Raw genomic sequence first — 15,779 nt, 5'->3', positions numbered from 1 at the left:
TATATATATATATATATATATATATATATATATATATATATATATATATATATATATATATATATATATATAGTAAAAATATACATGAGGGGTAAAACATAAGTAATTAAGTAAATGCAATAAATATAGCAATAGGCGAATGAATAACAGTAGCAAGCTGAGCTGCACTCGGGGGAGAATCTGAAGTCACTGTACAATGGACAATAACTGTCATTTGGACTTAAACCACATAGGCGCTGTAACTATTTTGTATAAAAGATCTCAAAGTTGAGCTGTGACTCACTAAGCAGCCTACTAGATCAATTTATTATTTGGGTGAATGAGCTTTTATTTTTCAAAAAGTGGAACAGGAGTTATCCTGCAATAATCCTTGAAAATTATGGTCGAAGAATTCCTTTGAATCATGGTACAAATGCCTTGAGCAGGTTGTGGCATAGAGACTATCACAGGTAATAGGAGTATGTCAATTTGGCAAGGGGCACCACAGTGCACAGCAAATGCCAAAGTGTTAAAATCCTGGAGTTTTGATGACCAGAGTAAAAAACCTTACACTTTGGTGTCAAATGAGCACAAAGTACACTCCTCAGGCTGAGCCAGAATCACTCTCAGGTGTTTTTTCCAAGTAGAGTGTCAGAGTAGAGTAATTGCAGTGTTTATTTTGCATTATTGGAGTCTATTTGTTGATTGAGTCTTTCCCGGCCGCATCACCATTTAGGTTTCGATTTTGTCATCAGTTCTCTGCGCCCTCTCATTGGTTGGCACGGTGGGTGTTATGTATCATGTCGGAGCAGTGCAGCAACGGACCTGCACCAGCCTGTCTCTCCCCCCATCCACAGCCTACGGATTATACATCTATGCAAAAGCTGCGTTGGACTGCAGGTGAGAAACTATAAAGTGAATAATGTCGAGAATATCAAATAATTCTTCACGTTTTGAGTCTCATAACTATCATTAATAATTGAAAACGCCAACATTACTTAAAGAGGCAATAAGGTGGCTTCAGTTTAGTTTAGCTAGCTTACTCTATTAGTTGTAAAGTCACTGTAAATGTTAAACTTTTTAGAATTTTAATTGCGGTCGTAACGCAAGCCATAGTGAAGCAGGTTATTCAACATGAGAAAAATACGATTTGCCTGTTAGCATTAGCTCTCTCCCGCTGAGCTAATATCACTGAAGCTACTTCAAAGCTTCCGACTCCCGCTCTAATGCATGTATGCTCCAGACCGAAAATATGTCGCTAGCACTGCACATATTTAACACCGGAGAAAAGTAGTGTCCGAATGAAGAGCGGGCTTGTCGGACTCATACACGACCGTCAGTGGGAGTAAGAGCGATAAGAGGACCGAAGACCGTGGCAGTGAGCAGGGTGACAGCATGTGCTCGGGTCGCAGCTAGCATAGCATAGCCCTTGAATATATGGTGCTGCCTGTACCTTTCTTCAGTGTTGGGTGTGTATTCTCCATCTCACCTGGCCTGACCGCGTCCAGTCATGAGGTAGAATTAAGTTGTGTACAAGGCCTGGTTTTGTACTTTTGTGTCCACTAATGCAATTCTATCTTTATGTTGTAGTCGTGGAAAACCTACAGCCATGCTGTTCAAGGTGCAGTATAAAGGAAAGAAGAAGTACATCAAACTACATGGAGCCTCTCACTCAGAATTTCTCAAGGAGGGTAAGCTAATGTCTATGCTGCAAGTAGCCTAAAGGTTGTACTGTATATTGTGTCACCAGGACATTCATAATTGAATAACCTGTCATTGGCTGTTGATGGACAGGCATTCTTAACTGAAAAAGATAAGCTCCCTACAGGTAAATAAACATCTAGTCAAACTAAGAGCTGTTAAGACATAGTATGTGTTCACTTTTATCCACTATACTACTGACACGTAATTTGTATTCTCAGGTCGTTGTGTTTTAGTTGCAAAAATCTCTTATTGTAACACTAAGTTACAATAAGAGATGTACCCAAGCTTAATTTATCCTTTTTTCTGTGTTCGAAGCTAAAAGGAAGTTCAGTATACCGGCTGAGAAGGACATATATTTGCTGGATGAGAGTGGAACAGAGGTTGATGAAGAGGTCTTTAGTGACATCCTGGAGGAAAAATCTGACATCCAGTGGACGATTGTTGACAATCTTTCTGTCTGTGGTAAGTGGTCGTTTGATCAAATTGTGCATTTCAGGCTTACACTATCAATATCTGATCATTGTAATTGGCTTTTAATCACACAATTAATAAGGTACTCACCAATTTTCCCTTTAAAATGTAATTTGATCATTTAGGCAGAATTTGTTTTTCATTACTTACAGAACCAATCCATTTACTTATGAAAATATCAACTGATAAGAATACAGACCTCGGCACTTAGTTGCCACCAAGAAGACTGTCTGTTGTAGCCTAAATTGCCTAAAATGTAGCGACATTAACCATCAAAACTGATTGTAGTCTGTTAATGGTATATGGCTGAAAGACACATGCACATTTTCACCATGTCTTTCCATGCCCTCACCTCTTCTTATTTGAAACTGTGAGTCAATTAATGAAATCAGATGTGAAATGTGTTTTTGAAAATGATGTGTTCCCTCTTTTCAGACTCTCCTGCATCATCATGCACAGACACCTTGTCACTATCATCACACTCGTCGGATAGTGATGCTTTTCTGATGTCTCCCAAAAGACAGCGCATCGATGATTGCATTCTGAGCCCCCCAAGAAGTCAGCATGTTGATGACAGTTCTTCACGAGCCAAAGAGGTGGTGTTTTTTGTATGTTCCTTCTCATTATGATGTATGTTTTTGACATCATATTTTTGTTGTGGGGTGTGATCTTATTTTTTCTTCTTATATTTTTCTTGTTTTCAAGCTTGTCGAGAGAGTTCTGGAACAAAAGCCTGGAGGGGACAAAATACTTGCAGAATATGCGACTAAAGGACAGATGAAGGACCGAACACGCCGTGAACTTGTCAACACCGTTGTTGCTGATATGTTGGAAAAGTATGGGTATGTAAAATGCTTCAAGGTGCATTATTTAGTTATAAAGGCACATTCATAGTATTTGATTGCAAACATGTTGTTCATGAAAAACATGTAATGGAGTGTCTTGCCATCAATGCAACCTATCCATTACACCCACAGAAGTGCTCCACCAAAGGACAAGAGGACACAATATGCATTGGGGATTGTAACACTGTTCCCTTCCCTAAGAGATCCCTACTCCAGAAAGGGCTATGTAAGTATTTTTTTACTGAGACGTTCCCCAACTCCTCAAATTATTAAGTTAAATTATTATGAGTAATATAGACAGGTGGTGTTGTACAGGCAGCAAGTGGGCAGTCAACATTCTTGAAATTGACAGCCAATGTTTTGATGCATTTTCCTTTTACTAGGTGTATAATCATGCTTAAATTTCTTTTATTTATTTTCAACTTAGGAGCATTTCTTTGATGCAGAGAGCAATGAGGGCTACATTGCATGGAAACTAAAAAACACACAGCGAGGACTCAGTTCTGGCAATAACAGTGGAGTCAAGAGAAGGACCTCTCAAACCACAGAGAGCAGCGGACTGGAGCTGGCGAAAGGTTTTAACTTTTATGTTTGATCTTTTACACATCTGTTTTTTTTTTTTAAATCTCAGTGATGATATAAAAAAAATAATTTGTCAAGCTTATTTTGCACCATGGCTTCGTACCTTTGGCAGTGTTTGATGTTTGGTGTATGAACTAATTTATGGTTCAGTTTCAGATTACACCTGTTGACAGTACTGCAGCACCCGCTGAATGTCATGTTGTACATTAACAGGCTGAGTATATTGTTCTTTAAAGGACAGGTTCAGATTTTTGAAGGCTGTATCACCCAAAGTTACAGTATCTGTGTTTCAGCAGACAATGTTTCCTTGCTGAGCTGTAGTGGAGCACTAGTAATTCAAAGAGGGATTTTGTCAGGGAGTTTGTAGTGACAAAAAATAGTCAACAGTTTTTTGTTTACTGCCAAGGGATAATCTGACTGGTGTTTGTTTATTCTATGATGTAATGCATAGACTACTAAAATAAAACTGATGTCATTGTAATAAGAGCCGACTGTACACTTCCATAATGTTAAGACATTTGTTAATATGTTTATTATATTATAGTAAAGATAATGTTACGTTTTCAAGAAAAGAATGTGTGTATTATATATTCTCAAAGTGATCATAATTCACTTTAAAGGTGTTAAGTGTACACCAATTACAGAGTATATTCTCATTCCCAGAGTGTAAAATGATAAGCTCTGCAGAGTTCTATAAAACACTTACTCAGAGTATATCTTTTAGTCTCTTGGAGTTGTAGGTTTATACTGCAGGTGTTGAAAGCACTGGAATAGTGTCTAAAAGTACCAGTGAGGGAGTACTATTGCACACTGTAAGGGTTCAAATGTAACTCTTTATTTGGAGTATATAGTTTACACTTTTGACAGTGTTCACTGAACACCGAACTCTTGGACCTATATAGACACCGAAACTGGTGTTAAATGTACACTTAAGGAGTACAATATACACTGGGATTTTTGCTGTGTAGATTTTGTTGAGCATTTGACAACCCCAGAGGATGAAGAACCACAAGATGGTGTCAAGCAGCAAATGGGCAAGCACATGTTGCAAGGGGGGACATTAAGAGAAGGTTTTTGGGCACCATATTTGATTGAACAAATTGATCATGTCATAGACAGATGTACAATCTGTCTAAAAAACAATGTTAGGAGAGGGGTGATGGTCCCTCCTGGTTATATTCTGACTCCAAGAGTGAGCTAGTCAGGGACTTTGTTGATATGATAAAACCAATTGATGCTTAAACAGATACAGGCTAGTAGGTGTAGACAGAGTTTTGCAGTGGCCTGAGGTTTGTCCTACCAAGCGAGAGGATGCTCAGTCTGATGCCAAGTTCTTATGTTGGGAGGCCATAAGCCAATGGGGACTTCCAGATCACATGTTCTCAGATAATAGGAAGGAGTTGGTGGATGAAATGGTAAAATTGATTCTACAGAAAGTGGATGATTTAACATTGTTTAGGATTAGTTATCATTTCCTCCAAACCAAGACATTTGCAAAAAACAGTATTGTTAAAATTTGCCAACACACAGGTCTAAATTGGGCAGTGGCACTTCTGATTGCATTGATAATGTGCTGCTTAAGCATTACTTCTAACAATATTTGATAGTTTGATGCCCTTAAGCTAGAGTTTATTTCAGAAATATAAAAAATGCAATGTCCAGTCAAAATTAACATATAGATAATGTAAAGAAAAACATCCATTCAGCCTTGAAGCTGTGGAAGTCATTACTTCTGTTGTTCAGTCTTTCATAAACCAAGGTGCCATTGTTGAATTGCTAATCTTGCCATGTATCGACTTGTCTGAAAATAAATCAAAGGGGGGTGGAGTTCATTAAAACATACTAGGGTCATAAGCAAAGCTGGTCAGCATCCAGCAGATGATGTAATATTTATGTTAAAAAATTCTATCAGACAAGGTTTTCAGTTATTGATTTAACAAATGCATATTCTAGCATTTCTGGTCATCCTAACGTACAGTTCTAGGTTACTTTACTGAAGAGTGTGACAGGAAACAGGGTAAGAGTGACACGCAGCAAAGGGACCCGGGCTGGGAGTCAAACCCGGGTCAGCTGCAGAGCCTCGGCACATGGGTCGCGCGCTACCAACCGAGCTAAGCGGCGCCCCCAATGGTGAGTTTGGATGTGAACAGTGGTTGTGTACAAGTGTTCCTATACGGGGCATGGTTAAACTGAGACATTGCCTGTACTGTGTTTTCTGGCAGAAAACAGACCTAAAGTTTGGGAGGACAAGTTGCAACTTATTTCAAGTAAAATTTAAGGCGCTATTATACTCCGGAGGGTCGTGCATTGGGTTTCAATTACCGTATTTTTCGGACTATAAGTCGCACTTTTTTTCATGGTTTGGCTGGTCCTGCGACTTATACTCAGGTGCGACTTATATATTAAAATATACAGGTAATTTCTCATGTTCATGCTGACAGCCGCGGGGGGGCGCCCTAGGATAGTGTGCCATTATCTGCTACGCCTATTACTCCTGTACCACAGAAAAATTAAAATATAAAACATAAACCTATAAAGACAAGTGAGAAAGATTGAACAGAAAAAGAAAGATGCCCCCAAAAAGAAAATCAGACTCAGCAGATTACAAGCTGCAAGTTGTAAAATATGCAGCTGAAAACGGTAATCGAGCAGCTGAAAGAAAGTTTGGAGTGAGCGAGAAACTTGTGAGGGACCGGCGAAAAGCGGAGGATACTCTAACGACAATGAAGAAAACCAAAAAAGCTAATCGCAGGCTAAAAGCTAGATGGCCACAGCTAGAGGAACAAGTTCACAGATGGGTGCTTGAACAATGTGCCGCTGGGAGAGGCTTGTCAACAGTTCAGTTACGCCTCCACGCCCAGGTGGTAGTTGCCAAGGAGATGAACATCAGTGACTTTGCGGGAGGTCCTTCTTGGTGTTACCGCTTCATGCAGCGCAGCCGCCTCTCTATCAGAGCACGGACATCGATGTCCCAAAAACTGCCAGCAGACTTCCAAGCCAAGATCGACAGCTTGATGATCAGGAGTGTTAAAATGGAATAAAAACAGGTGTATCCCAACCTGCCAGTATGTTTCTATGATCCTACACTGGTTTGGAGTCGTTAGGTCACATGACCTGGAAGCTATTGAGCTAAAATGCTCATATTTACATAAAGAAATTGATATAAAATTTCAGAAATATTAAAATGGAAAAACAAGAGGTGTATCTCAACCCCCCCAGTGGAGTACTATGATCCTGCACTGGTTTGGAATAAGTAGGTCACATGACCTTGAAGCTATTAAGCTAAAATGCTAATATTGACATTAAAAAATTATTATAAAATATTCTAGAACTTAAAATGGAAAAATAAGAGGTGTATCTCAACCCCCCAGTGCAATACTATGATCCTGCACTGGTTTGGGGTCATTAGGTCACATGACCCGGAAGCTATTGAGCTAAAATGCTAAAATTGATATTTAAAAATTATTATAAAATATTCTAAAACTTAGAATGGAAAAATAAGAGGTGTATCTCAACCCCCCCAGTGGAGTACTATGATCCTGCACTGGTTTGGAATAAGTAGGTCACATGACCTTGAAGCTATTGAGCTAAAATGCTAAAATTGACATCAAAAAAATATTATAAAATATTCTAGAACTTAAAATGGAAAAACAAGAGGTGTATCTCAACCCCCCAGTGGAGTACTATGATCCTGGACTGGTGTGGGGTCATTAGGTCACATGACCTTGAAGCTATTAAGCTAAAATGCTAAAATTGATATTTAAAAATTATTATAAAATATTCTAAAACTTAAAATGGAAATATAAGAGGTGTATCTCAACCCCCCAGTGCAGTACTATGATCCTGCACTGGTTTGGGGTCATTTGGTCACATGACCTTGAAGCTATTGAGCTAAAATGCTAAAATTGATATTTAAAAATTATTATAAAATATTCTAAAACTTAAAATGGAAATATAAGAGGTGTATCTCAACCCCCCAGTGCAGTACTATGATCCTGCACTGGTTTGGGGTCATTTGGTCACATGACCTGGAAGCTATTGAGCTAAAATGCTAATGATATTAAAAAATTATTATAAAATATTTCAAAACTTAAAATGGAAAAATAAGAGGTGTATCACCACCCTCCAGTGGAGTACTATGATCCTGGGCTGGTTTGGGGTCATTAGGTCACATGACCCGGAAGCTATTGAGCTAAAATGCTAAAATTTACATTTTAAAAAACCATTAAAAAATATCAGAGGTTTAAACTACAATGTAAAGAAGTGTTTCAGAAACAGACAAGTCCCTTACAGAGAACAAGGTGATGGAAATATGTGATACTACAAACACACACATAATAGTATCTTGTAAATATTAGAAGTATATTTCACTCATACATCAGAAATCACCATTGAACATGTATAACAAACATTTTTTTTTTTTTTTAACAATGTAGACTTAAAATTAATGTGACCCTTGGCATTCGTTAACTGACACCTACTTTCTGACTGCACCATTGAGCATGTATAACAAACAATCCTTTTTTTTTTTCTTTTTTTTTTTTTAACAATGTAGACTTTATATCGTAAAAGAAAAATAATGTGACCTTTGGCTTTCCTTAACTGACACCTACTTTCTGACTGCAAATTGCATTTTTTATCACACCTTTTATTTATGTGCAAAGGACACATTCCCATTTGGCTGTCCTAGCTTTTTTGAGTTGGTCTTCAGCCAAACCCAGACACTGCTCATGGTACCATCGTTGGCAAGAGTCACACTGTATCTGAAAAATTAAATTACAAAAAGACAAGAGAATCATTTCGGACTGTAGTCAAGAAAATGTTTGCCACAATAATTTGTATTAAGAGATTTATGTCCATTGCGTTACACTTTTACAATGTGTTTAATATGCTGTGTTAATCCTTTAATCAAATAACAAAAAGCCATCATCTTGAAGTCAATGAAAGAAAGATATGTCTTCATCAGGTTTGCACTGCAGTATACCACAGCATTTTGTTTTCAAAATCTAGGGTCTCTATCTGTGTAGAGGACAATAGACTACAGTTCTGGACACCAAATATTACAGTGGAAGGGCACAGTTACACTTTTAATCCATTATTTTAGTCATAGTGTCAACATTTAGTATCTTTTTCATTTATAGTTTTTATGTATCTTGGGAAGTAAGGTAGCCCTTGACATTGGTTTTGGTGGCTTGGTGCTAAGTTTAGAAAATTCCAAGAAAATTCTTCTATAACTATACAATAAACCCCAATTGATAAATGTACAAGAAACAGTCACAAAAACTCACCCACCAGCTGGAGGCCCTGGTCCAGGGGGCTTTGAGGCAGAGCACATCACACAGTGGTTGTCCAGATCTAACACTGAAATAAAACACATTTCTGTTATAATTCACATATGTACACATTCCATAGTTTATTGGGGTAACCGGTTACACCAGTATAAACAAACAAATCAATGGGAATTCCAAACAAATTAATGGGAATGAATTGGTGGAATCCATTCCCATTAATTTCTTACATTCTACATTGATCTGTTACATTGGCTGCTGTGTTGCTCTCAATTTATATATAGCTTGTCAGCTGGATCATTAATAGTCATCAACTCAGATATGTTGAAGGAGTTTTCAAGTCTATTTAATAAATTTAACAATCAGTATTGTGAAGCTTTACTGAGGGAAAAAATACAGACATAAATAAATCTATACATTTACAAAATTAAAGTGATATAACTTCTGTTTCAGTTCCAGTTGACAATATAGACATTTGGTAAGAGTTCTTTTTGATTCTGTGATGGGAGTCTGAAATGTATGGTATATATAACTGTTTTTTTTTTTTTCATAAAATCTTTTACACTTTTGACAAAAACAATATGAACTGTGTGGACTCTTTACAGAGGATGTAGTTCATTTGGTTGTGTATGATTGTATTTACTTTCACAACAAGATGAACTACTTAATGTGAATAAAAGAGAAAAATGACTTAAACCTGAATCATTCAGTACTGCCAGTGCAAACTTAGTCCTTTCCAAAGCCATCTCCTTCTTTGATGTGTCAAAGGACATGAGAGGCAATGCAGGATATGCCTTCATCATTGCCTTTGCCATCTACACCAGCATACAGAATTAAGCATGTCATCTTTGAAACACTGTTTTTGAATTATAAATCAATGCAAAGGCAAATATGAATTGATATGTTAAAAAATAAGTATAGTAGTACCTCAGACATGTAAATGCCAAACTACACGGGCTGTGACAACAATCATCCCTCAGCACAGTCATATTTACACCACTGAAAATACATTAAATTCAAGTGTGAACTTTAAGAACAGAACTATAGATTATGGAATATTAATTATATATTTTAATTGAAATGACATACTGAACATAGCTATATTTTTTGTAGCATTGTTCTACCGTGATACTTTGGACAATGAATCAAGACACTGAATTAAAAAGCACACAGAACATATGAGGCTAAAGGAAGGAAACGCAATGTAATTTTGGCTACAGCCACATATCAATGCACCATTTTCCCTACCCGCTGTGTTAAGTTTTGGAAATTACTTACTCTAATTCTGTGAATCTATGAATATTATTTTAATGGCTCAATCCATTTACCAAAGAGTTCTTATGACTCCAAATTGCCAGTGCTGTCTCACTTTATTGTTATGTTACATTTTCCAGTTAAGCACCAGAACTCTGACCCATTATGTTTGATAGAGAAACATAGAGATAGAAGTAAACATCACAAACACATACACACACACACACACACACACGGCCATTACCATGGTGACGATGACCCCGCAACTACACTTGTCACGTTGCACAGGATGGTCCATGACTCCTCCTCTCCATCTGACTCTTCCCCAGTCGTTCTTGCCATGGACAATCATGCGCATCCTCATGTAATCCCTATATAAAACACATGGTGTTATCAAAACACATGCAATATCGACATCAAAGTCAGGTTTACAAAATAATAAACTTCAAATCAATAAAACTGCATCAAGTAACTACTTCGCATTACTGTGTTGTTGTGACATGTGTTTTATACAATTAATAGCAACATTTTCACAAAACAAAGGAGGAGTATATGAGACCAGATACCAAAGATGTCTTCTTTCAAAATTTCTCAGGGATTTGTTGGTTGTTCTATGTATACTGGTTGTTTCTGGCAAAGACAGAGAGAAAAAGAAAGCTAAACCTTGATGAGAAAAATGATGACCCTTTTGCAGCATGTGCAGACTCAGCTTGCTCTGATTTGTTAGCCACAGGATCCAACAGATATACTGTGCTTATGGCAGGAAGTACATACTAAAAAAGATTAATGTTATTTCAAAACAACATAATAAATATATACATAACACAAGAGGATTTCAGATCACCATTGAAGTAACAATCACTGACCAGTAACTTCCAGTGTACTCCACCAACATTTACAAAAGAAAGTATGGCTTCATAGTTGTTGAAGTCAGTCTGTAATGGAAATAAAAATAAATTAAATAATAGTCAATAACGTTTCTAGAGTTTTCTTTTTAAAGAAAAGCCACATTCGGAAAATTTGAGTTATTTTATTCTCTTATTCTAAAAATGCAAATCGGGTTTTCCTATTAAGATTTGGCTTTTTGAGGTCTGGACAGGATAAAGGAATGAAAACAACCATTACCCTCCGCAAACTGTGCTGTCTAACGCTTTCTCCTTTTCCAAACAGTATCACACCAGCTGTGTAATGGTTCAGTAAAAATAAGTCCTTTCCGAGGTTGAGCTGTTTGGCATACAGATGGAAGAGACTCTCCATAACCTAGTATGGAAGAAGAGAAAAGAAACACAGCTTTCAAACCTTGGAATACTTATTTCAGCATAAGTCAGCATAACTACTTCATGTGTGATATTTGAGTGTAATGTGGGTAACATTCAAACCATAAAATACCTCGCCTGTCAGCCATCAGTGAGGTCTCAGTGAACAGAGTTCACTGTGGTGCACAAGAAAACTGGAACCTTCCTGGTTGGCAGATGGTATCACTGCAACTACCACTTCTGTGTCCTTCCTTTTCCACAGTGTTTTTAGCTGGGAAAACAATTGTACAATTTCTTAGCTCTTCATATAATCCCATTAATATAAATAAAAATAATGAATGACGTGAAATAAAACTCCATATAATCAATATCTTGACCTTTGTAAATTTTAAATCACAGTTCATTCATTTCTAGCAAACAACTGAACAGGCTGTATCATGAAAAAAACATTTGAAAAGCGTAACACTTAACACCTGTAATACGATAACTTCCGCAGGTGTACCTATCACTAAATACATATTCAAAATATATGCAGAAATGAAATGTTCATCAGTCAATCACTGATTTAATTTTAGTTGGATATGCATTCAAAATGTGAGAATTCTCCTATGAGTCATAAAGTACCTGCTGTTCTTCATCCGTGATTGTCTTACTCTTCGGCATTTGCTCTGAGACTGTGGCTTCTGAAGTTGGTGATACTAATATCTCCAGGCAGGCCCTTTCCATTTCTTTGACAGATGGCTCATCGTTGTTTACAAGATGAACCACACGATGTTGAGTTTTGAGCTTCTTGTGATCATGGACCTCCTTTATTGTGGACACTATCCTGTCTGCACACAGTCCCAATGGAAAATTGAAAATCCCAGAGCTTATTGCTGGAATAGCAACAGACTGAATGTTAAGGTCTCTTACTTTCTGCAAGATGCTCTCTATGGCCTTTTTTAAAGTCCCCTTGCCTTTGGAGAGCATGGTTGGGGGTGGATTAATTGTGACTTTGGGGCCAACGGCATGAATGACATATCTGCATGGTAAATTACCAGCACTTGTGACTACCGCCTGGCCAGGTTTCAGTTTGCCACACTTACGAATATGCAGGTCACTCTCTTCAACAATATCTGGCCCTCCAGCTTTAACTAAAGCCAGTGCAAGCCCCCCAGAATGACTCAAGATCGTATTAGCAGCATTGACAACTGCGTCCACGTCAAACATAGTCAGATCTGCTTTCCACACACATACTGTGAGGTCTTCTGACAGTGTAACTGACAACCTCTTGTCTTGGTGGGTGTCCAGCATGGGTGGTGGTGGCGGTGCATCCTCCAACAAAGTGTCAACATCTGTTTTGTTGGTTGGTTCGTTGGTGTTTATGAACTTCTCCTGGACCTCAGTCTGGTTTGATGTCTTCGTCTTTAAAACCTGATAATCAAAATGTTACACTGAATCCCCATTTATATTTCATGTAACCACATAGTACAATACACTTTAAGCTGATGGTGATCACAAACAACATCTTGTTGTTACCTTCTGCTTTTCATGTTTCTTGAAATCAAAAGGCTTCTTCATTGGTGAGACATATACACCTCTCCTCCCCTGCTTCCTTTGTTTCCACCTTTCAACGGCAACCCTGTGGGTCTTGTTACATAAAACAGAGAGATGTATTGTTATTACTTGAGCAAGTTATGAATTTCGGATGTCTATTTTGGATTGTGGATGCATTACAACACTAGTAAATTTTGTGAATTGATCTGTTGACATCTCTTTTTTATAAACTTTTTAAAATTTTTATTTGCTGTTGTTTTGCTTGTCTTATGAATCACTGTGGTCTGTAATAGGAAGTATTATTCAATATGAAAAACCTATGATGTTCTGTGCTTTCATATAGTGACACAGACAGTGTGTTATTGATTAATAATATTGTATGAGATGTATTTTTAAATATGACATACTATTCAGTCCTAAAATTCTACAACAAAACAGCTTTTTGAAATTATGATAACACATGGAAAAATGAAGAAATTATACATCAGCTACTTTATTTATGTTTTTTTCCCCCCACTTCCTGCATTGACGACCATCAAAACTTAATACATACAGTTTTAAATCAAGTACATTGTCTGATTATATTATGATTCCTAAAATAAATACCTTGGTCTTGATTTTTAGAGAGTCTTGGTACTCTCGTAGAAGACCTTCATGCATCACCTTGTAGGTGTGCACAAAGTCATCCAATCTGGTCAGCCTTTTCTGTTGAAAACGGATCTTCTTGAGATCCCACTGACTTTTCTCCATGATTCCCTGGGTCTTGTTATCTTTAGTGTAATTCTGTTGAAGACATGTTGAGTTTAACATGAAGTCACATTAGTATTAAACTTATTGATTTATTGTGCCTACAAAGGTCAAGAAAATAGTTATTTTATTACAGTCTATGGTTAGCTGACAAATAAGCCCTGACAGAATGGCTAGAACCCTGATGCGAAGCTTATTACACAGCTTACTCCTGAATTAAATAATTTCAGACAAATTTTTCGATCCGATCTTGCCTCTCAAAAAACTGCCCTTGATGGTTGAACAATCTTCAGTCTGCACACATAGCGACAGCAATCAGCAGCAAGTTGATAGAAACTTTTATTTATAATTCACATTAAACTGGACATTGCCTCTGACACTGAAATGAGAAATGTGGGAGAATGGGACTTTTTTGTGTAGTTGAAAGTGAAGTCTGTGTTTTTCCTCATTCCGTTGCCCCGTGTTACAAAACTGTGAACACTTTTTTTGAAGTCAGGGTGCTTTCATGAAAAAACACCTGTGTCTGACCAAAAAATGGAGAACATGAGCTATTGATTATTATCCTAGCAGGACAATGCTGCCACCTACAGGCGTCAGATGGTCATAACACTTATGCAACACAATACATGACTGATCTTTATAAACATATAGGCACCTGACTTACCAAGTAAAAGTCCTGACCACAGAACTGACTGAGGCAGAAAGTGCTTCAGAAGCTTGGGGATAAAGGTGGGACAGTAGTAGTCATTTGGCTCTCCCTGTGTGTCCAGTGGTGCCTGCTGGATGACTTTCTTAAAGTGGTCATCGAAGGGTGTTGAGCTCGATTCAACCTGTGAGAGGCACAATTACATTCATGTCACACATGTAATTTGTTCATGTATTGTCGTATTTGGAGACAGCATCAGTCATTCCTTAGAACATTATTTTTCTGTGCTCCATGCAATTGTGTATACATGGCCTACATGGCTTGCAATGTCTATGCATCAATATTTCACCCTAACCCAAACAACAAATAGTCCATTCAATATCTATGACAGACCTAAAAGATCCACAATTCAACAGAGAAAACATAAATTAACTCATTTTAGATTTTAAATTCCCAACGGGATAACCTACCACAGAGTCCTCCTCTGTTGTGTCAATGTCCTTAACGACTGGCGGTGCAGTTGAGGTGAGGAGTACTTGGAGGTTTTGAAAATATTTTTCAACATTTTCATGACTTGCTGGACTGGAGAAAACCACTTAGCACTCACTACAACTTCTTCCAGTTCTTTCAGCGTTGTAGCCTGAGTCATCAGCCCGAGCACATGCATGCAAAGGAGATAGTGTTTTCCAGCACTGTGGGAAAGATTTTTATAAATAAATATCAATATTAACAATACTGAATGATAATGGTAATAATCAAAATGAAATCATAAGAAGTAGAAGGCATCACTAACTGTTTCTTGCAGAGGTCCTTGGCATTTTTCATTAAGTGACTCAAGCACCGATGTAGCATTGGAAGATGAGCTGCATCACTCTTTGCTTGTCCTGTCACAATGTGATAATACTTTGTAAGTAGCTCTGTGAGGCTCAGGCCACACAAGTTTTGTGCAATGGCTTCCATTAAAACTGCTGAGCCATCACATAAGTACATCACAGTTCTTTTCCGAATTTTTGTCCCATGAAGTTTGACACAGTCTGTCATGAAGGATCCTAAAAAAAACGATACAGATGCTGTGGTGTGTTCTGCGGTCACAAATGTAGCAACCGGCACCGGGGAGCATCCTTTCAGGGGATGTCTTACTATCAGTTCGTAAATGTAAAATGGTGAACTCTGTCCTTTGGCCTTTTTAACTACACTGCCAGTTGCGTCCAAATATACTATGTCACTTTTTGATCTTTGATGGAACAGATGGATTGTGTTTTTGGACCAGAGCGTCATTCCTTTTGGCTGCACCATTTCCCCCTTGAAAAAGACCAGAGCCCTAAGTGAAGATTCACTTTCCACCTTGACGTCAACCTGGACACCACACTCCTTGAAAAGCAGGTAAACACAGGGCAGTTTTTCTTGGATCCCTTTGTTTTGACAGAGTGCCGCTTGAATCCAAAAGAGCAGAATGGGTGCACACTTCTTA

General features: G+C 37.7%; 2 protein-coding genes across 4 annotated transcripts; one reads left to right on the top strand and one right to left on the bottom strand.

The window, feature by feature from the left end:
* Positions 1 to 752: 752 nt before the first annotated feature.
* LOC119016377 lies at positions 753 to 4,067 on the top strand. Of its 3 annotated transcripts, none has more exons than XM_037092157.1 (7): positions 753 to 879; positions 1,570 to 1,670; positions 1,999 to 2,145; positions 2,590 to 2,750; positions 2,860 to 2,990; positions 3,132 to 3,225; positions 3,427 to 4,067. In XM_037092157.1, the coding sequence occupies exons 1-7, from the start codon at positions 773 to 775 to the stop codon at positions 3,592 to 3,594; spliced, it is 909 nt and encodes a 302-aa protein (XP_036948052.1). In that variant the 5' UTR covers positions 753 to 772; the 3' UTR covers positions 3,595 to 4,067. The 3 variants fall into 3 exon arrangements, with proteins under 3 accessions (XP_036948052.1, XP_036948051.1, XP_036948053.1); XM_037092156.1 differs by having other exon boundaries at positions 2,860 to 2,996; XM_037092158.1 differs by lacking the exon at positions 3,132 to 3,225 and having other exon boundaries at positions 2,860 to 2,996; positions 3,427 to 3,559.
* Positions 4,068 to 8,024: 3,957 nt separating this feature from the next.
* On the bottom strand, positions 8,025 to 13,665 carry LOC119016375 (protein mono-ADP-ribosyltransferase PARP9-like). The gene is made up of 10 exons (XM_037092154.1): positions 13,522 to 13,665; positions 12,898 to 13,008; positions 12,004 to 12,792; positions 11,513 to 11,650; positions 11,249 to 11,383; positions 10,990 to 11,058; positions 10,690 to 10,753; positions 10,368 to 10,494; positions 8,870 to 8,942; positions 8,025 to 8,344 (listed from the first exon to the last, which is right to left on the bottom strand). The coding sequence occupies exons 1-4, from the start codon at positions 13,663 to 13,665 to the stop codon at positions 11,528 to 11,530; spliced, it is 1,167 nt and encodes a 388-aa protein (XP_036948049.1). The 3' UTR covers positions 8,025 to 8,344; positions 8,870 to 8,942; positions 10,368 to 10,494; positions 10,690 to 10,753; positions 10,990 to 11,058; positions 11,249 to 11,383; positions 11,513 to 11,527.
* Positions 13,666 to 15,779: the final 2,114 nt, after the last annotated feature.

The sequence above is a fragment of the Acanthopagrus latus genome, unplaced genomic scaffold, assembly GCF_904848185.1.
Source record: "Acanthopagrus latus isolate v.2019 unplaced genomic scaffold, fAcaLat1.1, whole genome shotgun sequence".
NCBI lineage: Eukaryota > Metazoa > Chordata > Actinopteri > Spariformes > Sparidae > Acanthopagrus > Acanthopagrus latus.
The sequence above is the reverse complement of the archived record's forward strand: the minus strand, read 5'-3'. Positions and strand labels throughout refer to the sequence as shown.